The sequence below is a fragment of the Achroia grisella genome, unplaced genomic scaffold (assembly GCF_030625045.1).
Source record: "Achroia grisella isolate CSIRO2021 unplaced genomic scaffold, CSIRO_AGI_Agris_v1 utg848, whole genome shotgun sequence".
Classification (NCBI taxonomy): Eukaryota; Metazoa; Arthropoda; class Insecta; order Lepidoptera; family Pyralidae; genus Achroia; species Achroia grisella.
In genome coordinates this window covers 93,660-120,967 of record NW_026713041.1, presented here as the reverse complement: position 1 = coordinate 120,967, position 27,308 = coordinate 93,660, and the positions used below count along the sequence as shown (strand labels likewise).

The 27,308-nt window shown below is 32.5% G+C and overlaps 2 protein-coding genes across 2 annotated transcripts in view; one reads left to right on the top strand and one right to left on the bottom strand.

The window, feature by feature from the left end:
- LOC131852393 (transient receptor potential cation channel trpm) overlaps positions 1-27,308 on the bottom strand; it is a 118,557-nt gene that overhangs the window by 85,030 nt on the left and 6,219 nt on the right. The window contains exons 3-6 of the mRNA XM_059203068.1: positions 6,040-6,196; positions 4,429-4,642; positions 3,704-3,863; positions 277-413 (exon numbers count right to left, since the gene is read on the bottom strand). Of these exons, the coding sequence (XP_059059051.1) occupies positions 277-413; positions 3,704-3,863; positions 4,429-4,642; positions 6,040-6,196 (668 nt within the window). The remainder of the gene's footprint in view (positions 1-276; positions 414-3,703; positions 3,864-4,428; positions 4,643-6,039; positions 6,197-27,308) is intronic.
- LOC131852415 (uncharacterized) lies at positions 7,878-26,048 on the top strand. Its single transcript, XM_059203095.1, has 7 exons — positions 7,878-8,454; positions 8,577-8,671; positions 10,446-10,561; positions 16,071-16,160; positions 19,761-19,839; positions 24,074-24,213; positions 25,977-26,048. Exons 1-7 carry the CDS (start codon positions 7,991-7,993, stop codon positions 26,028-26,030), a joined length of 1,038 nt encoding a protein of 345 aa, XP_059059078.1. The 5' UTR covers positions 7,878-7,990; the 3' UTR covers positions 26,031-26,048.

Below are 27,308 nucleotides of genomic sequence, written 5' to 3'. Positions count from 1 at the left end.
AATGAATTTCCGAAGAAGTCCCATGATGGCTGATCCCTTTAGTATGTGTCTTTTATTGTGTTTGTATTTGTGAGGGCAAGTTTTGTATGAAATAAATGATCTTATGGAGTAGTAAATATTTGTAATTGTAAAATAGGTTTTTTTTATTGGTCGGTGTAATTTGTTTCATCAGCGCCGTGCGAGTCAACGGGGCCGGCAGGTAGAAAAGATAGAAAAGAATATTGTAATATTAACAATGTACACCGTCTATCGCAGGTTGAATAAAATAATACTTACATGGATGTAATTTCTGTGCAGCAATGTACTTCTCAAGTTTTCTACGAAGGACAATCTCAGCCCCATATCGACCGACCGATCCATTGTCCACTAACAGGAAATACGCGTGTCTGTTGTTAAGTACAGCTAATTTTGATCTGAAACAATTAAAAATTACTTGAATTGTAATAAAATCTATAAAAAATACAATTTCTTTAAACACATAGCAATCAGAACTAGAAATATATAACACGAAACTTAAAATTCTGAAATATTCTTCAAAGAAAATGAGAATTTATCAAAAATGTTAAAGAGTTTAGTTTAGTGTTTACTGCAATTGTGTCTTATAATTCCACTTCGCTTAGCTAAAATAATTACGATTCGTTTAATTAAATTTAAGCATTATGACACTGACAAAAGGTTTATATTTGATTACAACTCTATGGAATTGCAATTATCGCATGCTTAGAATTTCAAGCAATGATCACAAATAATAAATTAACACTATTACTGCCAGAATCCTTCTCATCTTTTGTTACAGGAAATGGTTCAACGGCTTTTCATGCTAATTTAGATGCACTTTTTAAAATAATATTTCGGTGATATTGCATTAATGTTGTCTTAGGTATTTACTTATTTTTAAAGAATTTATGCGACACACATCTCTTTTTGATCATGACCTTTTGTTTAGTTCCGCCAGCAAGTTATTAAAATTAAGCCGATTGCTATTCTTCTTGCGACAACACTGTGATTACTTCCGGCTTTCGGTGTTAATTTTTCACACTTTACACTGTTTTTGTTTATATCAGATTATTTTCATTTGTTATATTATACTATACTCTTCCGTTAGGTATTTCAAAGTGATTACAATTGTTACTAATATTTTATTTAAGAATTACATTATTTAATTTTATTCTTTTAAATCCTTTGCGCTTTTAAAGAAGTCAATTGTAAGCTAATAAGTAATTCTAACTTCAAAAACAGAATACAGAAATATATTAAGAAAACGTTGACGGTACAAAAATCTTTTATTAGGACTAAGATGGACTCTTCAACGTTCCAATTATTTTGAGATTGCATGCATCTCTATTATTTATTAATAATAAGATAAAATGGAATCCTATTACTGATACTCAGGTATTTGATTGTAATATGTTCAGATTATAGAGAAACATCGAAATCTTCCTAACGCACGTTGCTATCAAATTTATAAAGCCGTTTTTATGTGATCAGAAAGGATATAGCCTAATCCAATTTGCGTTAGGATTTTTTTTCAGATTACGTTCGTTGATATTTTTTATGGATATTTGTTTGACATTTTTTCATCCGAGCAACTTGCTTTAAAAGTTGCGTTTCAGTCTGAGGACTGAAATATCCAGTAAAGTGTATGTAATAAATATAAATCATATCAATAAATAATATCCTGGAGATCACATGATTCCTGGTACTGTTTCATGTACCTATATAAGCAAGATTTTGAGCTTTAACATGGACTAGACCTAAGACAAACTTTTGCCAAGCCTATTTATTTTCACCTTAACTATCTTCGGCAAATTTAAATAAACAAGAGCTTGCGTATATACTATAAGACGCACGTTATGTGAATCAGAAGTAAAACCTTAAATTATTTATTTACATTCCCATTTACATAAAAAAAATTTTGTAAAAGGTAATTTTTATTTTCATTTATTTATATTCAAAGGAATCTGAGGAAGAAGAGAGTCAAGGTGCTGACGATATGTCATTCGAAGCACGGACATATCCCATAGAGTACAATGCCATGGTGGTACCAGATAGTCCATCCACATCGAAATATTCCTTTGAAGATGAACACACTAAAAATGGAAAACGTACGGCAGAGGTTGGAGATGAATATGATGCTATTGGTGAGGAGCTAATTATAATTGCTAATATACTAATATTAGACGTAGAACTAAAGTTAATTACAAGATATTGTATTTATTAAAACATATATAAGTTAAAGAAAATGAAATATAGTAATGATAATTTACTATTTAAGGAAACAAATACAAATATTAAACACCAAAATGGCTCCGCTGAGCATTATGACATGTGTGACAAATGTCGTTGATTTTCAGTAACATCAGTGTATATAAGAGAGTTATTGGTAGACTTTATACGAAGTCGACTATTCGTAGAGGTTTAATTGCTATCTTCAGAATATAGTACCTCGATTATAAAGTTTTAGAATGTTTCAAACGATTATAGAACAAATAAAATATCAGTTGTTTTAAGGTCCTACACCTGCTCTCTATGCCTGCTTACCGTGAAACATTTATGAGAACACTGCACTGGACTTAATTAGCTTGTTGCACACTAAATATTCCCTCTGGTACAGTTAAGCTTGATTTATAACTATTGCAAATATAATAACAAGCAGTACTGCTCATATTAAAAAATATAAAAGATTATATTAACAATAACAACAATACTGATTTAAATTTTGATGAAGTTATTATGGACGTAAAAGATACGTCGAAATTAGTAATGAAACTGACACCCGTACCCACGTTTCAGGAGTACCTACATAGGCTACGTGGCGTATGCATGTCTGGCACCGGCGTAGTATAAAAAAAGAACTCCTGTGGTTTTTTCACATGTAGAATATATAAGCCACAATTATGATACCTTCTATCAGTTTGATGGCCATTTCATTTAAAAATATTTCTATTGTCAGCTTTAGAAATCATAAGTAAGTTAAAATTGCCTAGATAATTGGAATTGATCCCTCCTCATTCACTTCAATACTTGATAATATTAAATCGACTATATATAGATTTTTTCATTAGGTATCAACGTGGCTGCTAAGCTTCGCAATCTTCCTGTGAACGTGAGCATATTAGCTGAGAAGCTAATCAATGACGTTCTCTTCCACGCTCAGATGAATGGTCTGAATTCTTCCACTGTCTTGACTACAACAGATCCATTCAAACAAGATACTTAACTATTTATTTTACTTATCATAATTATGTAAATTAGGGTGTGTAATTAAGGATTTACTGTAAATATATGTATTCAAAATTTTGGTGTGTAATTTTATTACAATCACACATATTTGACTTTCATTAGATTATAAGATTAAATACAACAGGTTCAACGTCATTATATCAATATAAAATCATGATTATCTATAGAAGTAAATAAAATTGAATTGTTTGTTTATAAGTTGAGTATAACGACTTTTCACTAATCATGAAAGCCACGAGTCTTTCAAAAGTGTACAACTAAAGACACAACGTACGGTAGTGGCGGACTTATCCCATAAGATAGACTTTTTCCAGTCAAGCTATGAATGACTGAGAGAAATTATAGAGCGGATATAAAGGTAAAATAAATAATAATCGCACAATATGATATAATATATATGTAAGTAATATTTAATAGTACTTACATTAAATTTATTAATAATATTATGTTATATTCTTACCTTGGTGAAGCTATCGCGTGGTAGGGCACATCTCTTCCTTTACCGATGAGCTCGTTAGCACCCTCTACGATACCCCACGGTGCTATACCGATGCTGACAACCCTGCCAGCACGCTGTGATCTCTCCAGCTGTAGTGCGTCACCCACTTGACGTGTTACACCTGACAAATAGATATATAATATACAATAAAGTCCGTTCTTTCATTAGTCTTTATTATTTCGCATGCTTAAGAATAAGCTGCATCAACTAATAGTTTTTGGAAATCAACTTTAAAGATAAACCTTTGATATTTTCATAGATATATAGATAATCATTTTTATTTGTATCGTAGTACACACATATAGGCATAATTACATATTGTATATAATACAGAATATATAAACCAATACAATAGAAATTGAGTAAACCTGTATGTCATACAAAATGGATCATAGTAAGGAGAATCGTTCAAGATGCGTTCAAAATCGAACAGATTGTAGCACCAAAATTTTACAAATACTTAGATACTATAATGTGATTAGAGATATATATATAAATATGAAAATGTGTAAGTGTTTTAAGATTAACAACTAGGATGCTAATGTGCTCTGCCACGAGAACAAGTTAGTGTTTATTGCCGCAAAATGCCGCAAAACTTTAAAATAAACTGAAATAAGTTCCATAACTATATGGAACTTATTTCAGTTTATTTTAAAGTATATGGTGACAAGAACAAACTTTATTACCCGTGTTAGTTCCTCCAGTAAAAATCCAGGCACCGGTAGTCTTTGCCGCTTTTAAGAGACCTTTCCTCAAAACCTTCTTCAATTTAGGCTTTAGATCGAAATTGGCTTTTCCACCCTGGATTGTAATCAGGAGTTTAGGTCTGTCTAGAGCCCACTCTCTTGTCAGCAGCTGGACTATTAGCTCGGGACGGGTGTCATGGGACAGACGGACATACTGTAACAAATGATAAACTTTAGGTCATACATATACCAAGCATTAGAAATCATCAATCATAAAAAGTCATCTGCCTTTATACTTCTGCTTCAGTTATATCTACTCATTCGTTTTTATTTGCAAATTGTGTTTCGGTTGAAGGGTGAGGTATGGCAGTGAAATTACAACAGAACGGGAACAAAAACATATCACTTTGGTTCTTTCAAGCATATTCTCACACAATATTCTTGATAGGACCAAAGTGGCGCTCGGTGAGAAAGCGTATTTTATGAATTTCATGCCTTTAAATTTAGGTTGATTGTCATATTAAGTTACATTACATTACATAAGACATAAATATGAATTGAAATTTCTAATACTAAGTACATATATATTTTCAGCACGATGTAATTGATTTTAAAAATACATTAATAATACAATTGCTCGGTAAGGAGACACAACATCAACGTTGTAATTATTGTAAATGCATCCCTTTCTTATATTGAATCCATGGTGTTGGTAACCTTACGTCACCTGAATCCGTCTCGGACTTATTGACTGTGATGTATGTGTTTTCTATGTTAGAAAAAGGTATAAAACACAACAAAGGTAATAAACAGAAGTTTGACAGAGATAGATTGTAAAATGTCTTCTGGGTGGGTAATTCTGTCTCACTTATTTCAAATGCAGAGCGGCTTGCTTTGTGAACTGTGTCTGTAGGGTGCAAATTAAGCAGTGAATTTACAGGATAAGAGGCATGGCATCTTAGTTCTCTGGAATGACAACAGATGTTGTATTTGAATATTACAATGCATAAAATTATTACAATCAATTTACTGTGAGAAGCTGGTGTATGTAATAGTTATAGCTTCTAACTATATTATATCACAGGGCCCCCAACCGATATAGTTCATATAAATTATGGTACTTATACTACAGTAATTAAACCAGTGTTATAGGTATTATTATATTAACTGTAATATCACAGGTGTCGCATTAAAAAGTGCCCTTAGCGCTTGTTAATGTAAAATAATAATAACATCAGGACAATTTACACAACGCCATCTAGTCCCAAGCTATGCAAAGCTTGTGTTTGTACACTAGATAATCGATATAAATACATAGATATGTTTTTGTAAATACATACATAAGATACACCGAAACTGATACAAACAATTATAGTCAAATGAATGTATTGAATACAATTGTCTGTACCGTGCGAGGAATCGAACCCGCAACCATCGTAGATAAGGCGGTGTGCAAAACGGTTAGACCATAGAGGCCGTCAAATATAATGCATGTATAGGTATAGGCGGTTGTTACCACTTACCATCTGGTGGGTCGTCAGTTTGTTTGCCATTCCAAAAATCTAAGTGGAAGATTTGTTTAAATGGATTAAAAAGAAGTATATAATATACCTGCGCTTTAGTGGGATGTGGGCCTCCTTGGAACTCAACCGTGCCGTATGCGTCAGTGGGTGCTGCTTGCGTGTGTCTCGCTGGTAACCACGCCTCTCCTGGAGCTGCAATTGCCACGTTCGCCCCATGAGCTGTCTTGCTTAGACCACACCAGCATCTGTAAAAAAAATTTACACACATTTATTAGAAGCCTGGATCCTGTAATAGAGATAATAATACTAATATTACCCCTTACTACACTATTATTAACCCCTGGCCAATTAAGAACAATACACACAACGTCATGTAGCCCCAATCTTATGTTAGGGCTAAATTGGGGCTTATATTTAATTATAGATATTAATTAATAATTAAAGGAAATATTTACAATGTTAATATACTTCTTAGGTATGAATGTATATAAACAATAAATAAATAACCCTGAATAATTACCTCAGTACTATCTGTTAGACAACGGATAGAAATACTTTTTTTGTAAATACATAGAAAACACCCAGACAAATACAAACAATCGTGCTCATAAATACAAATGTTTGTATTGTGTGAGACAAATGTTTGTACAGTGTGAGGAATCGAATTCACGACTATAGAAAGTAAAGCGGTTTGCTAAACTGGTAGACCACCGAGACAGTCAAGAGATGCTGGTAGAGTATTAGTTACAAGAAGGTGTGATACCCCCGACTCCTTGAAGAATAACAATGCAAGCCAAGGTGGTAGTAGTAAATTGTGATTTTCGTCCCCACAATTATTATTCATAAATTAAATTCCAGTAGGCGGTATAAAAAAGTTTGTACCACCAAATAGGTTACAATGAGATAAAATGGAAGTAAATTGACCTCTAATGACTTCACCGTTATTTAGCATAATATCTTTCTAATAGACACTCTAAAACTTTTTATTAAAAAGAGGAATGAATACTTTGAACTTGGGTGGGATAATTAATTTATTAATTTCACTTTCGGTCCACAGTCTATTGTAATTCCAAAACAAGTTAAACCATAAAAATATTTATAAATACCATGTCTCTGTGTAATTTTTTTTTTATTATTCTTTATTGCACCATAATAACAAAAAAACATATATACAAAAGAATACAATATTTAGATTTAGGGTACAAAAAGCGGTCTTATCGCTGATGCGATCTCTTCCAGACAACCTTTGGGTAGAGGAGAAAAGACAGAAGGTGGTGGATGGCGCCTGATGGAGTAGAAACATTAATAATATTAATATATAAAATAATACATAATATATATAAATAAATAAATTTTATTAATATATATAAATATTATGTGTTATATATATGTAATTGATTATGCACCGCCCACATGATTCTCTGTTTGCTCTATGGTAGACTGGGAGAAAATGTCTCTAGGTGTTTAGTAGTCCATGTACACTTTTATTTGTGCATTAAAGTTTTAATATACATATAAAAAAGCTATTTTTTTTAAGTAACTAAAATGACCAGCTTATGACCCACCTAGTAAGTGCTAAAAGATGTTTATATATATTAAAAGCATCCACAATATTAAGTTATTATGAGACAGCTGTGGTACCACTGAAGTATTGTCATTGCGAAGGCCTAATATGTCATGCCTTCGTACTTAATGTATCTTCTGAGGTTTTATATTAAATTTTTAAACTACGTGAATTTTTAAAGTACAAACAAACAAGTTTTACCGTTTAGATTTTATATAATAGTTTTATTATTTCCTAAAATTGGTTCCCTCCATGACAGAGAAAGAAAAACACGAAAAATTTTAAATAAAATATTTATTGAATACAAAAAAGTATTGCACCAAATATTGACTGGCATCCGATAAAAAATTTCAAACAAAAAACAAAAGAATAGGAACTTTACCTATATTTTTTGACAACCGCGTTTATAATATTTTCTGTGAGTTTATATTATAATTAATACAAAATTATTAGTTACATTTGGAAGAAATTGGCGATGGAAGATGAAAACGGGAAGGAAGAGAACCAGCCGTCCGCAAGTAAGAAAGAAAGTCAAAGGGATTCCGATAATGATGTATATGTAGAAAAAGGAAATTATGAGGAGAGACGGACATACGATAAACGTAATGACGGCGTCTCCGTTAGCGAGTCTTTCACAACCGATACTGACTCTGTTGCTGACAGAAGTGGAATGGATGTAACGGAAGCAAATCTTGAGATACCTAAACCTCTAGTTGGAAAGGCACAAGTAAAGCCCGAGAGAAAGAAACGTGCTAAGCGACGTAATGGAAGAGTAGAAAAGAAACACTCGTTAGGAAGACGTCAAGTGCTCCGAAGAATTCCGAAACGAAGACAGAGGGAGAGAAAAGAAATAAGAGACTTGTCAGTCTCGACCATGTTTACCACTAGTTCTAGAAATCCATGCTGCAAGCATTGTGGTCATCGCTGTTGCCGCAGAAGGTAGATTTTGCTATAGACTTTTGTGTGGTTTATAAATTTATTCAAAGTTATTAAATTTTGACTTTAATATTGACCTCGTTTAAATTACAAGTAATTAGAACGAATAGTTATTTTTGTGTCAGATTCCAGGACAAAGCAAAGAGACGGAACGTTAAAAGTAATAAAACGAAGAAAATTGGAAAAAGAATGCTGAATAAAAGAAAAGCATCATATGCAGGTCAGATTGTGTAAGAGCTACCTCTCGGTGCTTTGAATATTTAGTAGTATACGCGTCGTGTACCGTCTTTAAGTAACTTCGCACTGCGATTTCTGTTAAGTCTTATATTATCTGCAGAAAAAATATAGGATAAACATCGGATAATAAAAATTCACAGTGAGTCCGCATTGAGAATGTTTTAAAGATTTTATCACATATACACACTTATTATAGGAATAATATCCGTTTTAGCGATTTCGCAGTAGAATCGACACGAAAAGTACTGAAATATCGCGAACGTACCTAAAAAATACATTCCAACTGAGAGGCACGTTTTCGAGGTCGGCTGTAAATATTTCTATTTACTTATTGGTCTTATTCTGTGGGAATTTTATATTTATATCAAGTAATATTTTCAGAATGAAATGCATCTGAAATGTCTCATATAGATTGTTTACTTGAGATTGGAAAAGTTTTCATATCACAATAAGAGTCAGCAGAGAACATGTTATCTTTATATGAATAAGTATTTCGATATAAGTTTCATAAGTATACATATGTAGCTAAGATGGTGGTTGGTTAACGGCATACATGGAAAGATACAATCGTTGGTTGTACACACAACACCATCATAGACATCATATCATTTTCACGTTAATCGTAGCCTTCATGCGTTGGAATACGGAAAACTTACGTGGCAACTCCTCGAACTCGGAAATTCAGTCTCATATCTCGGAATACAATATTCTTGGATATCCTTAAACAATTCATAGAGTGCCATATAGTCCCAAGTTAAGCAGAGCTTGTATTATAGGTACTACTAGGCTACTGATATAAATACATGAATACAAATGTTTGTACTCTGAGAGGAATCGAACCCGCGACCATCGCAAGGAAAGTGGTGTCTTAAACTTTTAGAGCACCGAGGTCGACGAGATAGGAGAACTCACAGATGACTTTGTACAAAGTGTGCCTAGGTACAACAATGTTACTTGAAATTTATTCACTTTTATGAACGCTATTGTTGGAGAGCAATTATATTTATGTAAATTCCTTTTGCAACTTGCCACGTTGGATACAAAGTGCATTTGCAGGTTTCAGCTACTAAAAATGTTTCCGTTGATTACACGAGACAGTTTTATGTTCCTGGAAACTCGTAATTTATGGTCTACAAATCTTCGGATACATCGCTGCAAAGTTCAGAGGAACCAAACATTATAGAAGGAGCCTATAAATCTGAAGATGGGCAGTTTAATTTCTAATACCGTGCGTTTTTTCCGAGATGGACTTTATAGAGTTGTCTCCATATGTTGTGTACCTAAAGCAGGCCTATAATAATATATTGGCAGCTTCTGTGTGTAGCCATATAGCATACCACCTTGCTACCAATGGTTACGATGGGTTCGATTTCTAGCATGATGAAAACATTTGTTTGAATGAATAATGAGAGATGTTTGTTTGTATCAGTCTGAGTGTTTGCAATGCATATTACCTACTTATATTATAACTTAATTATAATATAAGTGACTAAATTCGTTTAATTGAAACGTTGAGAGATATTATAAACTATCCAGTCTCTAACAGTCTAGAGAGACGGAAAAATTAAGTTTGATTGTTAACTTACAATCGATTTATGTATATCATACACTTAGTACTAAACTTATAAACTAAATAAACTAAAAAAATACAACTTATGAAAAATCGAATTTAAACTTAAAAGTATTCCTAGGCGAATTCCTAAAAAAATATATTTTGGATTTTATGCAAATTAGTATTAAGTGTTATGTATCTTTAGAGTCGAAGAGCGACCAAGCTGGCTCGAGGAGCATGATGCTGTCTCCGTTATTTATCAACACGAATGCCTTGCCTACTCTGGGAGAGCTGCCTGAAGTACAGAAAACATGGTGCGAGGTAAAATCATCATTTACTAGCGGAGCTCGCGAATTTGAACTCTATAATAAATAAATAAAGTATATGTTTATTATTTGTAAACTAAATGGAAAATAAACAAACACAAAATTTTAATTGCAGACATTACATAAACGGGATATTTACCATGATTCTATACTTTTTAGGTTTAAAGATATAAATAATAAATAACCCTAACAATTACCACAACGCTATCTAGTACCACGGTAAGCAGAGCTTGTGTTATAGATACTAGACAACTTAAATACTTCAATATTTTTTTGTAAATACATACATTATATACCTACATAGAATACACCAATACTCATAATAATCTCCTAATAATCATAATCAAGAATACAAATGTTTGCACCGTGCGAGGAATCGAGCCCACGACCATCGGAAGTAAAGCGGTGTGCTAAACTGCTAGACCACCGAGGCCGTCAAAGTTAGTTTTTATATTAGTAGGAAAACTACTTTAGGTTTATGGATTTATTTTATTTTGTTTAATTCCACTACAATTACCATGTGTAAGACAACAAACATTCGATGATGAAACTTGACTACCGTTACGACCTTCTCTAATGGCGATCAAATTCCGACCTTTTTGAGTCTACACCCATATCATCAACATCATCATCAGGCGTTGAATAGAGTTCGGATATAGCTGAATTCTAGTGTTGACTCTTCGTCGATCAAAACGCGACAAGGTTTTCTAAGAAAAGTACTTTTTAAGTACAGTTAGGGATTTTTATTCAGTAAAAGTGGTAGGTGGCAGCCTTGGCACCTACCACGTTGAATTCAAATTGTCAACTGTCGATGTCGTTCGTGGATAACGTAAAACGTGACATGACTGCATTTTGCTGAGTATATGTATTTTCAATTCAGCGTTGCAGTGGACGACTCCATACTACAGTCTCTTGCATTAGTTTTGTTTTGTTATTTGTGTGTCCATCATAAAATAAAATTGACGTGTCTGTTTAAAAATTAAATTTTTCGTATGTCTGTACTTGCTAATCTTGGAAACACCTGGGCCGATTTTGACGGGTCTACATTAATAGGAGTAACTCGGGTTAATTGTGTTTAGGAAATCTTAGTTATTTTAAATTAAAAAATATTAACTCCACACGGACGAAGTCGCAAGTAACAGTTAGTATATATATTAAGTTTATTCATGAGGATCAGTTTATTATTATTATTATATACATACATTATTAGAGACAAATCCGGGTAGTAAACTAACAATCCAACACTCTCCTACTAAATACAAAAATATTACTAATATTATAAACAGGTATGTATGTGAGTATAGATCGATGCATGACTGTTTGTTACTCTTTCTCGAAAAATTGCTTGATGGGTTTTGATGAAACTTTACAGTAATATAGCCCTGATGTACATAACTATGAATATACATTAGAATAACACATAAGCTATAATATAAAATATAATATGTAAATTGGGCGAATTATAATAAATGACAAGTAAGTAATATATAGTGACTTTACAGTCTTTGTACTTTGTATTGAACTATGGAATTGTGTTATATTTATTCCACTTTCAATTTCAAATGTCTTGTTAGCGTCAGTTGGAGGAAGCTTCCCCGCTAAACCAGACTTCAGAGACTACAAAGCTACATTATTTCACTCAGAAACTAGACGACTTTCTGAGTAAAAACATGTCCACAATATATTTTTATTTTTGAATACAAGATATAAATTCTGATTGACCATAATGTCCCCACCTGCCATTTCCTCTCTTTAAATAGAACCATGATACTGCACAATATGCAGAGTTCAGTTCGGTTTCAATGCTCGAAGTGTACCTACCTACATTTTTTTTCGGACTACTTTTATGCTGTTGGCCGCAACTGGCCTTTACAGCTTCACCGAACGATAGGGGGCGAGTGCTGAAGGCACTCTAAACCCGCGGAAGGACTTATAGAGGGGCTGAAGGCCAACTCCCTCCTGATACGACTTTAATCTGAGGGCACCACTAGGGATTCGAACCTCGGCTCAGGCCGTCGTAAATTCGATCCCTGTTTGAATTGGACAGGAGATCGATCGGGGGGGTAGATTTTAGAAAAAAAAGTTCATGGGAATCGTACTTCGTTTGCTGTCGCGCCGTAACAACCTATTTGTTATAGTAATTACTTGCGATTGCAGGAAATTGCCTATTGATCCTTTGTTGTGGTATTGCGGATAATTAATTGTGATTGCATGTTGGGGTCACAGGTGAACGATATGCAATCACGTGATATGAATTAACAACCAGTAAAGCAGTGGATTGTATAAAAAATATTTATACTGCAATATATCGCAAGTTTAATATAATACTGCATTAACACAAAAATGAAAATTAATAGAACTCAATCTTAAATTAATAAATTAGAGTTAATATTCCAAAGTTTTAAATTTTTACTTAATTCCATATATAATATATAAAGCACACAATATAGTTACATTTCCTATGATATAATTATAATACAAATCCATATAAATATTTTATTTACACTTTCTACGTAAACATATAATTATAATTGACTTGTAACTTGTCGATAATTTTGATTCATCTATGACAACAGGCGTGAGTATATCATTTAAAAAATAAGTGTATCAGTTATCTTATAGAATAGTACAAGCCAGTTTTGGGCTAGGTTACACTGCCTAATAGGTGGAAAATTTTAAATAAATTCGTTTTAACACCAGTTGGAAGCCAGGCAGGTCGCTGGTATAATCTAACTAAACTAATATTAAGAATTAAAATTTGTGAGCTTGAAAGTTCAGAGTAATCTCCAATTCTACTTATCCGATATTAAAATTTTTTGTGTTGGATAACCCATTTTTTGTAGAAGTCTATGGATTTAACAATATCACGCTACGACGAATAGGAGTGGTATTGCAATTAAAACTACTGTAGAAATGGGAAAATGTGACGCAAAGTATCACAGGAAAACTGGTTTTAATAAAGCCAATTTTCATAAAAACATTTTTCTGGAAAACTAATATATATACATATAATTATAATTGACTTGTAACCTGTCGATAAATTTGATTCATCTATGACAACAAGAGCAACATTCATTCCATTGCTATTCATAAGCGCCACTCTACCACTTTTGTTGTATTTTATATATATTCTTCTACCTAAAGGTTGTCTGGAAGAGATTGCTTCTTGCGATAAGACCGCCTTTTCTACTTCCATATCTCTTTTCTGTATAAGTCTTATGTATTAATACTATTGGTGAAATAAAAAGTTTATAAATAAATAAAAGACTAAGGTGGAGCATGCCTCTAAAAAGGTTGGGAAACACTGCTTTAGGTACATCTCAATGGGCATGGATCTGGTTTATTTTTATATCAATGTTTCATGGATCGACCTTTACTTATTATTCTGAGTGATCGGCATTATTTTTTCTTTGTTTTATCCGACGTCTCGCTGATACGCGGGGCTTATCGTTATACTGAGAGCTTATCCAATATATTGTTTGTAAGCCTCCTGGCATTTCATATTCTATCTACTGTCAAAAAAGAAAAAGTTCATCAAAGGTCGACGATATCAGTGGTCTTTTGGTCTAGCACACCGCCTTCCTTCTGATGGTTACGGGTTCGATTCGCAATATGCATATATATAAACGTGTTTATTTACAAAATCTTATATATAAAATTCTCGTGTCACAGTTTTCGTTCCCATACTCCTCCGAAACGGCTTGATCGATTCTCATGAACATCTATTTTTCATCCCCCTAAATGTTAAGGGTAGTCCAATCCTAATTTTATATTTTTTTTTAATTTAAGGCAAAACAACGTTTGCCGGGACAGCTAGTAATATATATGTATTTGTTTCGTAATTTAGCATCCCCTCCAGAGGAACACATTAAACAATTAAAACTTTGGCCGTATCAAATCGCGGCTGAAGTACTAGTTAATATCATAATCCAAAAAATGTAATAATAAACACAATAGAGAAACAAATAAAATTAATAAAAAAACTTATCTTGCTAATATTATAAACATGAAAGTTGTGATTACGAATGGACGAAACTCATAGACCTCTTTAAAATAAATATAATATATATGTATTTGTTTCGTAATTTAGCACTAGTAAAGATTATATTACTTACATTTATTCATTACAAAAACATCTTTATCGCTGTAAGCAGAGTCTTAAGGACAAACTATTAATAAAAGTGCATAACCAAGTTACATTATACGGGGTCGTTTCTAGGTTTCCCATTTGCATGGTTAATTAGTCGGCCATATAAAATTGCTATCTCGCTAGTTGTTACCCGTGACTTCATCTGCTCTTTTAAGTAAGGTATCCTAAGATAAGATAATCTGTCTATTTGTTATCTTTTCAAATAACACATAATACTTATGTATTTATGTATATTAATTTATATCAATTCATTATATATTTAGCATTATATATTAGCTATATCATATCATAAATCGTGTATAACACAGCAATACACCACCTCAGGTCTTGTGCTGAAAAACAGCGTTGCAGCGCTCCAGCCGCTGCAGTATTATGCTGAGCACGGACCTATTCAGTAGATACTTCGACAAACATACACATGCACGCACACGCGTGCACATGTAATTTGTAATTTTGTAACAATAAATGGTAAATGTACTCTTTTTTGTGATTGTGGCAATGTTTGAGTTTTTTTTTGTTTGTTTAATGTGTGATTTATTTTTTTTAACATCTACTGAATAAATATCATTTCATTTCAGATACATCTACGATAGATGTAGCTTCAGTAAGACAGATATTTTTTAGCACTCATAATACACTATTATCCGCGATTTGGTCTGTTATTTTTTCGATTATATTATATTGTAAACTATGTAAATTTTTGTGATACAATATATATTCATGTTGTTTGCTTTTTGAGATATAATAAGGAAGTAAATTTGGTGTGAAGATAGACTGAAATTAAGGGCTACTAGACCAATAGTTTACATACCGCCTTACTTTCAAAGAGCGCGGTTCAATTCCAAACATAATGCAAACATTTGTATTTATGAGTATGACTGTTTGTACTGGCCTGCTTCAGTATGTATGTTATTAAAAAAATGTATTTAAGTATTTCTGTCAGTTGTCGCCGTTGTGTGAATTATCCAGGATTATTATTATTATAAATGTTATTATAATCAGTTCAGCCGTGACACGACAAATAGACAGTTTTGCATTTATAATATTTGTAATTACATTTAATCGAATTAGGTGTTATATTGCGGAAGTCCATTTTACTACTTGATTAATTTATATTATTTTATTTAATTACGCCATAATTAGCATGTGTGAGACCATAAATATTCGGTGTGGAAACTTGACTACCGTTACGACCTTCTCTAATGGCGATCAAATTCCGACCGTTATTGAGTCCACACCCACATTGCGACACGTGTTGCGCCTCTGAACGAGACATCATCAGGTGTTCAAATCCATCAATTTTTTTATACTTTTCAACAGATTGAATTAATTATTAGAAATAAAATATTTATAGATTTCACCTGAAATGATTCATGAGGCAGTTGAAAAATTGACAATGTGGAAACAATTCGCACCGACTAGTGCTATAATGGACTACATAAAGGTTTGTCTTATACTTTACTAGCTACTCGTCCCGGCTTCGCCCGGCAGTACATATATTATATATATAAACCTTCCTCTAGAATCACTGTATCTATTGTAAAAAACCACTTCAAAATCCGTTGCGTAGTTTTAAAGATTTAAGCATACATAGGGACGGACAGACAGCGACAGCGACTTTGTTTTATACTGTGGATTGGTTAATCTCCTCATTCGGAAAAATTAAGACAATAACTCTACATGAAATATAAGTTTGTCTCTGATATATCTTACTAAGATCTGTTCAGCATATAAAAATAACGAAGAAACAGATAGACATACTTCCCTCCCTTTCCCTTTTGCCTTAGTATTTTGTAATTAATAAGAAGATGCAATATTGTAACCATGAATATCAAAATATTTCGAAAATTGCTTTAATACAAATCTATTTTTGTATATGACGGCCTCGGTATATAGCGGTTTAGCACATCGCTTTGCTTTCGATTGTCGCGGGTTCGATTCCTCGTACGGTATAAACGTTTGTGACTGAGTATGATTGTTTGTATCGGTCTTGGTATTTGCTATGTACGTATTTACGAAAAAAATGTATATACCTACGTATTTAGACCAAATGTCTAGTACCCATAATATAAGCAGCTCTGCTTAGCATGGAACTAGATGACGCAATGTGAATTGTCCAAGCATGTTAATATTATATACGACGTGAATTTATACTATTTTGTATAGTTAAAATTGCGATAAAAATCGTCTGCAGCCAAATAGCAAATCATGATTGGTTTAGTGAAAATATTTGTCGAGAACTAAGCTTTCAATGTTCTCAATTCCCATATATTTATCTCGCACAAAGACGCTGGCAACCCCGGGAGCCGGCGGACAAAGGGGCACTTGACTAGCTTCGTTCTATATCTCATACTATTTTCCATTTGGAAATTCAAACGAAATGGACCGCAATTATTTCAGAATAAGACCATTTTTATATAACCGTTTGATGGTAAACAGCTACCGTGGCTTATGGACATCTGAAACACCAGGTTTGTCATGCGCGTTGCAACCTTTAAGAAAGTTTAATATATGTGACGGACTCGGTGGTCTTTGCAAAGTCGCGGGTTCGATTCTCGCACGTTACAAACATTTATATTCATGGGTATGATTGTTTGTATCGGTCTGGGTGTTTTCTATGTATAATTTATATTATCTATCTGTTCATTTTTTAATCGATTTCCCTGAGGTTTCCTTGAAAAGATTGCTTTCAGCAATAAGGTTGACGTTACATATTCTCCTTTAATATATTGTTTATGTCTTTTCTTTACTGTGTGTTACAAATAAAGTATATTCTATCTATTCTAGCTATCTATAATTTGTATGAATTTACGTACAAAGTTGGTTGTAGGTAATCAAATGGCAGAAAGTTGTGTAATACAATATACCTAGTCCAATTTCATAATATACATAGTCTTCATACTATTCATGCGCCACCTACCAATTTTCATGTTTTTTACACCTAAAAGTTGTCTAGAAGAGATTGCTTTCTGCGATAAGGCCGCCATTTTGTACATATATATATCTTTTCTGATATTTAGATCTATAATCATTGTGTCAAGTGCTTGAGACAATAAAGGTAATATCTATACATATAAATAAAATTGGAGTGTCTGTTTGTAATATTGATATAACCGTTTTTTACTGCATGCATATGAATATAAATACGGTACATACTTGGTGTAAAACCACTTATTATATTATATTATTATTGTCTGTCTGTCTGTCGGTCTGTTGGTTCCGGCTAATCTCTGAAATGGCGGCACCGATATTGACGGGACTTTTTTTGACAGATAGCTGATGTAATAAAAAGTAACTTAGGCTACTTTTATTTTAGAAAAATACAGTTAAATTCCACGCTAACGAATTCGCAGGAACAGCTAGTTATAAATAAATACACACACACAATTGCGATTCACTGATGACCTGCATATACGAGTTTGTTGTCGGGGTAGTAAACACTCATCTATTTTGCTGGATCGTGTTGTATGTATTTTTTAATAAAAAGAAAATGTAAAAAAAATATGTTAGGGATGGACAACCCATATCACACAGGCTATGAAATATAGATAGGAGCCGATTCTCAGACCTACTGAATATGTGATATATTTAAATAATATTGTCTCAAAATAAAGTTATTGTAATACTAACTACCAATAGTTGTACCCCGTTCGTTCGCATAGGACTTTAACTTTGTCTTTTTATTTAAAACTAGTTGTACCCGCGACTTCGTCCGCGTGGAATTTAGCTTTATTTTTCTAAAATAAAAGTAGCCAAAGTTACTCCTTATTACATCAGCTACCTACCAAGAAAAGTCCCGTCAAAATCGGTCTAGCCATTTCAGAGATTAGACGGAACAGACAGACAGACAAAAATTGTAAAAAATGTCATTTTTGTGTATGTACCGTATTTCTATTCATAGGCATGTAGTAGAAACGGTCATTTCAATATTACAAACAGACACTCCAATTATATTTATATGTATGGATAAATAAAATTTTTAAATTACACTTATTTTATGTAACTACCGTATATATATATACTTGCGTATGAATTTTGTAAGAAACTATTAATTTCAAATTAGAAACAGACACATTCATTTTATTTATTTGTATAGTTTCTTATATAGTTCATTGATGGTTGGAGAGTTTACGGCTGTAATTTGTGTTGGGGTAGGCAGACCTCTTTATCAAGTAAATAATTATTTTACTTGCATAAGAGTTTCTATACAAAACATTGATCTTCCTGTATCATCCTTCAAAATTTTTATTTTCTAATATTCTAATATTACTAATAACTATGGACCTGGCATTATCATATTTTATGATAATAAAAGTCCCTAAATAAATCTGAAATCTAGAAAAAGAAGCTATGAAATAAATAATTATTTTAGTTGCAAAAAATTTCATTGCAAAACATTAACCTTTCGCCATCAAAATTTTGATTTTATAATAGCAGATAAGATTACTAATAAAACACGATGTAACTGGAATTATCATGGATAAAAGTAAATTTAAAAATATAAAACATTGACCTACTCTCCCACGAGATAGAAGCATTATCGTAAGTTCGATAAACTTTGTGAACAGCCGTATGATCATTGGGTTCATCACACTTGCTGATAAAATATCCCTCAGTACGATAAGATTACAAATTTATAAATGGAAAAACTTTGCGATAATACAACATTTACTCTACTTCTAAAATTTGCTGTGTCTATGCTATTTATTGAAAAACATTATTTAAAAGAACTTTGATGGCAGTAGTCAGAATCAAACCAAAAAAAAAACCTTCTGTGTCAAATATTTAATGTAATTAACCTGAATTAAATTTATAAAGCTTTAATTTTTAAATATCTTCATTATTTAAAATTAGAATTATTATTCTAAATTCAAAATCTTATTTCAGATTCAACTTATTAACATTACTTAAATTACGACTTAAGAGTGAATCTTTGTAAGTGAACAAACATATGTTATATGTGTATACTTTGAAACATAAACAGTAGCAAATATTTATTAACTAACAATAAAGACTGTTAACACAGCATACTATTTTATTTCAGAGAAATTATCCTGTATGTACAGAGGAGAACGAGTTGCTAGAAGAATTGACAGCGAAACTGCATTTAGCTGTTATTGCTGGTAATTGATACAAATCTATCGTATCAACCGGTCTTTGCATAATTTCAATATTGGTACATTTTTTTTCTCATATCTGCCTATCTTTTAATAATGGAACAGGTAAAGATCCTTAGACCATACAGCCTAGTCTACTTTTAAATTTATACGGGTAATGAAACCAAATGCCAATTTTTATGTAAAATTATTTATAGAGTTAGCGTATAATTAATATTGGTACAATCTTCATAACTTCTTAATTCTTCTTCATAACTTCATAACTTCAGTGGGAACTTTTACAAAACATTGTGTTTATTACTCTGTGATACAGACAATATACTCTGTGCGTAATGCACACCTTCATTCCTTTATAATATCTGTAATTTGTACAGAGTTTCAATATCTGTATTGAAGATATACTATTGTGAACACAGAGAGACAATCCACATATTGTATCGTATCTACGTAGATTTTATTTATAGAAAACATACGTGCAATTTCTGTTCCAACTGCTGTGCATACTGTTTGCAAAACGGAAATGCTATTGGTTTTTATAACAATTCTATCTCCTCCAGCGGATTTAAAATATGCTCGCAACTATAACAACAATAACAAATATAATAGGATAGAGTAGTTGTGAACTGTTAATCTTTATGACACATAGGACTTTTATCCCGCTCTTTTTTTTCTCGTCATTGGAATGGTAATCGGGATTCGCCTGAGAATGGTAAGGAGTAACGGTCGTCTATACAAATATACACGAACGAAATACGCCATATCACTCATGTGTTCACCATTCTAGAGCACTAAGACTGCATGTCTCGTAGCCAGTTGTTTCACTTCATAATGACACTAATATAATAATAATATAAGTGATTTTTCTCCCACATAATGATAACAGTTTTTTTTTACAAATGATTTACGTTGAATTTTTAGTTTGAATAGGGAGATAGGATCCCCACACTTGGTTTTCAACACTGCGGACAAAATAGCAGTACATATAAAGAGAATCAAATATATTTTTATTAAAATAAACCTAATATAAGCACTTTTGAGTAGAAATTCTGTTTATTCCGCTGCAAATTTGGAATGCTGTTTCAGCAGAAGAACAAGCAAGGAACTTGCTTGTTTCTTTTATAAAACAGATGTTATTCAGCTTCACATTTTATACATTTCATGTGAATACAAGTTACCAAACAAAACAAGTGTTGTTTAACTTTACATTTTATGTGAATGAAAACCGTGACAGTTAGCTGTCACAGCATGTGCTAAGTGTCGGTCATGTCGTCAACCACACATTTTATATACATACTAGCTGACCTCACAAACGTTGTTTTGCGATATAAATTATAATCGCTTTTAAAAAATAGGGGTTTATGCTATAAGGGTGAAAATTTAGGGTTGTATGTATTTTTCAATTATAAATAATAATAAAAAGAAAATAAAATATTAAGTCGAAAAAAAAAATTGGAATATCCACCCCCCCCTTACCACTTAGGGGTATGATAGATAGATAGATAATAGCCGATTCTCAGATTCCTACTGAATATGCATATGAAATAACATAAAAATCGATTAAGCCGTTTGGGAGGAGTATGGTAACTAACATTTTGACACGAGAATTTTATATATAAGATATATTTTCTAGTGTAATTAATAATAATGTTAAGTAGTGTAATTGCAAAGAGTTCTTATATGTATTATTATGTATATATATACATATGATTGTATGTGTATACAATATTCTTATTTAGTTATTAGTTAAATGAATGCGTCTGGGAAAATGAATATTTGACAATAATTATTGTCTTTCTTCCTAATTGTTCCATCTTTATATGTCTACGTCTGAAGGTTTAAGTTCTAAGTATATAATAATTTATACAGGATGTAAAATAAATTAAAAAAATTATACATTATATGTAGTTATAGTAATGTTAGCCTAATATTTTGACACTATTTGCTAATATTAATTATTTTCTAATAACTAGACATAGTGTTAGATTATGCACTTTTTATTATAGGTAGACTAAAAGTTAATTGTAACTTAGTCTTACCTATTTCAGCCGCCGTGCAGCTTATTTTGTAAGTTATATTTCGGTTGTAGGATGCCTTCATTCTGTGATATTACAGGATAAGGGGCATCTCATCTTAGTCTTAGTATGAGTGGTATTCTGTGTCTCACATGTTAACGTGGTGCCTAGTATTGTTCATGCATATAGGTGACGGTTACCGCTTACCATCAGGTGAGCTGTCAGCTTCTTTGCCATTTCATTATATAACAGAAAAGTTTATCACTCTTCTGATGTTAAAAGTTGTATTTCCTGGCATATATAGTGTCAGCTTAAGGGACGAAATAGCAAATATAGAGTCGGTACAGTTTCATAACGTAATTCTTGTTAAATTAGATTTTAATTATTATTAAATGTTTTGATTGAAAAATATTTTATATATATATTCCTCATAGCAAGGATAATTCATAATATAATTTAGAGACAATGTAAGCAAAGGTGCACTTATCCCTAAGAGAGATCTCTTCCAGTCAACCCAAAACAGTAGTATTGAGTTTTTAATAACTGGAATTTGTTAAATATTATCCCTTTATTACGTGCGTGATAATATTAGCGTGGTTAGTAAGTTAACTGTGGTCCATTGTCATAAATTATGGACACTCCCGCCCACGTTAGGTGCAGGAATTTTTCCTAGGCGGGGCGGCCCGAGGATTAACAACGGGCCTTTTATTTCAGTAAATTTTACAACAATAGAAAATACTCATAATTTCAGGACGGAAAACATTTACTCATTTTTAAACTTTCGCGTTTAGTACACATTATTAATATTGTTAGTGCTACCAGTCAAAACGTCGAGAGATTTGTACCTTTATATGGCATACAACTATATTAATAATGTGAGAAATATTTAATTTTAAAATAAAGAATTCGATTTAGTAGTTAAAAATAAACAGTAATTTTCAAATACCTAATTAAATTTTATTGCTATAAGTGAAACGAGGCCAAAATTTTATTTTCTATGTTAGGTATTAAAACATATACACCCCATACAATATACATGTATGTATATGGGTTCATATAATATTTTTTTGTGAATATCTTATATCTATAGGTTATCTTTAATATTTTTTTTCATAATAATTTGTACCACTGTATACATGTACTGTTTTAAACTTGACGCGGTCATTATTTACACGAATAATTAGTAAAAATCACGGGATCAGTATACCCGTGATCATGGTGGTTGAAATACTGCCGAAATATCGGGAACTCAAATAAATATGAAACGTGGTAAGTTCCCTTGATTTTTACTAATTCACTGTATATATGTTTTATTTATTGTTGTCGTTTGATTTATCATCGATAGTTGGCATTTACTATTATTTATTATTTTTTTATTTATTTTACTTTCTAGATTTATTTTCTATTGTATATAGAAACTTACACGCGCATTAATTCTCGGCCACAGAGTAATGTAATATTACATATTGTGTAATATGGTCCTGCTCTTATGAAGAGACGATGGTTACCTATTTCCATCAGGCCGAGGCCATGTGTTTTGTGCATTATCTTTTATAGCATAGGGGGGCAAACGAGCTCGCGACACACCTGATAGTAAGTGATTACCGACGCCCATGTGCACCCACCCGCAACAACAGGGGAATTGCAGGTGAGATCCCGGCATTTTAAGAAAGAATTTGCTCTTTTCTTTACGTCTTATATTTCGTACCCGTTCGGAAATATCACTACAAAATGTACATTTGACTATGTCGATACTCTAGCGATTTAACATACTAGATTGATTCGCATAGTGCAGATTAGATTCGGAGTTCAATACTAATATCTGCATTACTGATTGTTTGTATTAGTCTGGATGATTGCTAGGTGTTTATAAAAGAAATGTATTTGAGTTTTTTTTCGGACTACTCTAATGCTGTAGACCGCTGTTAACCTTTACGGCACTCAAAACCTCCGGAAGGACTTATGGAGCGGCTGACGACTAACTCCCGTCTGACGGATACGAATTTAGTCTGAGAGCACCGCTAGGGATTCGAACCTCGGCTCAGGCTGTTGTAATGTTGAATCCCGTTTGAATTGGATGTTGGATCGATCGGAGGGGAGTATTTCTGTTAGTCGTCTAGTACCCATAATACAAGCTCAGCTTAGTTTGGGACTAGATAGCGCTGTGGTGTATTTGAAACTACTCAATACCAACAACAACATGTATTAACTATACGATATTATTCTAGGAATATTGACACAAGTGGCCTATGAACATTGGTGTCTTTGTTGTGACCTTCAAAACCGTGAGCTCACCAAGAACCACGTGACTCGATTCTGGCAAGCATACGGCGATACCATGAGTCCTGTATTGAGGAAGATGGGGAATGTAAATATATTTTTAGTTAACAATAGTGAAACCAATTATTGCACGGGCCGGGGCGACTGGATTGGACTGGACTGCGACTTCGATCCCGTGATCCTGGCGCTAGTAGTGAGTAAAGAACACACAACCACAACACTAAGGAGTTTTAGGCAATACAAGTTCGGCTGTATCCGCTCGCATTCCCCCGGGTGGATTGACCCTGACGGATTCCCCTTGTAAAAAAAAGTTATTGCTCGGGCCATAAGGACGAATCTATGGTCGCGTCGGCCGATTAATCGCGGTGTCTAGCAACACCGAGAGTTTCTAGTAGGTAAAAGTCTTCAATAAAAGAAAGCTAGGTAAAAGTCTTACACTGTTAATTATATTTTTCTGTATTAACAATTAAATATTATACGAGTTCGCCTATTATATTATTAACAGAAATACCAAATCTTTTCTCTTCAGTAACTCCCCTTTATTATAAGTTCTACGTATCTGTATCTGTCAACATGGCTCCTTTTTTTAATTAGTTAAAGAAATTTTTGTAGGATGATAAGTATCTAATAGAAATGGAATCTTCTAAATATTTACTGAAGTGATAAGCGTACGATTATCTTAACGTAAGTGTTAAGATAATTTTACTATAAAAATAAACATCATACATAAGTTACACAGAGATAATTACTGTTACATAGACAACATTATGCTAGAACTATGTAATATTTCATTATCTGTGCTGTAATATCATGTAGTATATTTGTATATTTTGGAGATTTGTACCTATAATTAAAATATCCAGTATAGCATATCATTATTATACAGTATAAAACAAAGTCGCTGTCGCTGTCTGTCCGTCCCTACGTATGCTTAAACCTTTAAAACTACGCAACGGATTTTGAAGCGGTTTTCTTAATATATAGAATGATTCAAGAGGAAAGCTTATATGTATAATACATATACAACCGAGCGAAGCCGGGGTGGGTAACTAGTTATTTATAAAAATATTTTAAGGAAAGTGTTACAAATGATTGTCCACATTCATATGCAACACCTTCCTTAAAATATTGTTATAAGGGCAGAGGAAGACCGAAAAAGGGATGGATGGACTGTGTGAAAGATGATACGGTAAGAAAGGGAGTAAATAACGTGATGACTGTGAACAAGGATAAAAGGAAGAGAAAAACATATCTGGCCACTCAAAATAAATGGGATAAGGAAGAAGTAGATGATGATGTCATAAATTACCAAAACATTATAATCTATATACATGAATGAATGCTATTCCTCTTGGTCACGACATTACGCGTAATTGGCTGAACCTACTTTGCTAGTTCTTTTTGCGTTGGGTTTGTTATTATTAGGTAAGGTTCTCATGTTTTTGATTGTCAATTTTCATCAACCACTTCCTGGCATCAGATCGAGCAAAATTTAGTTATAAAATTAAATGTTAAAAAAGTAATTCGATGAATCAGTCTCTTTGTTTTCATTATTTACTAGCTACTCAACACGGTTTCGCAGAAGTGTATATATAAACCTTCCACTCGAATCACTCTACATATCTATTAAAAAATCATATTCTAAAATCTGCTTCAAAATCCGTGGCGACAGCGACTTTGTTTTATACTATGTACTGATATTTCACATAGTACAATACAAAGATTCATACCCATGAACACAAATATCTGTATTGTATGAGAATTAAACCATTTAACATCGGTAGTAAGGTTGTATGTTAAACTGCTATACTATTAAGGTATTTAAATATAATGTTTATGTTCTTATTATAGATTCCTACAAACAAAGACCGCGGGCAAGAACAAGCGAACAAGATGTTTATGTAGATATATGTGATGTGGAAGGTAAATTGTTAATTAAAGAATTTACTTCATATCAATTATCTTTTCTTTATGTTTAGAGTATTCCGGAAACATTGGAGCTTACGGTTTATATCAGATTTTTCCCTTCTTACTTTATTTATTCCTCCTTTATTTATTTCTTGTACTCTATTATAGACATACATTGCAATTTTTACAGTGTTTATTGCACTTGTAACTGAAGATAGCACATGAGTATTATAAGCAATTTATTATATGTATAGATAAAAAACTAGACAAAATTGTGGATAAGAACTAGTATCGCATAATACACAAAATACACAGATATTTCTGCTTGGCTTCCACAGCATTAAGTATCTCGTTTACCGAGATACGTAGCTGTTCAGAACGAAACCAAAATTTCATAACAGTATTACGTTTTTATACTTTCTAGATATTAAGTACGCTGTTTTTAGTATTATAAGAGAATTCCAATCTTGTACTGGCACTGCAATATTGTCAAATACACATATATGCATAAAAGTTTCTTTTGTTACGCACATTTATAATAAATAGATCTTTATTTTTATCAATAATCATGATTTTGTAGTATGATAATGAGCGCGATTAGGAATTTGCTCTTTTCTTGGGTTTCAATATCGTATGGATTTGAAAATACTATTTTTGGGGATTGAAAAATTGAAAATATGGGTGACATATGACGTGACATACATCTTCTTAAAATACACATAAAGTACTATAATTGTTCATAACAGTCAGGATAGAATTATAATTATTGAAGAATCTGTATGCTACGTAACCATTCAGACTCTTAAAATACGCTTGAACTAACAAGTTTTTCATAACAGTCATGATGGAATTTTAATGTGGTTATGTGATTTTGCAATTCCGGCATCTATCTGAATAATTCCTTTAATTATTTCCCATGGTATGTCCATAATGTACCAAAAAATGAAGAATAAATCTTTACACCCTAACTTAGTACAAAATCTCCCTCTAGAACAGATTGTTAGGTGAAAGTTTTAGACAAGTGACATCCAATTACAGCGAAGTGCGCCATTCGCCATATTAAGTTGGTGTCAAGTTATTACCTAGTTTGTTAGAAGTTTCTCCCGAACTAATTGAGGTACTTGTAAGTTATATTTTTAAACCAATCGATATAAATATTTTTCATGTCTTTCAAAGGGCGATTACGCTGATAGGCCAAATGATAATACCACCATTCTTTCCTGTAAGTAATCCGGTAACTATAGAGGCGTTAAAAATTATAATTAATATAGTTAA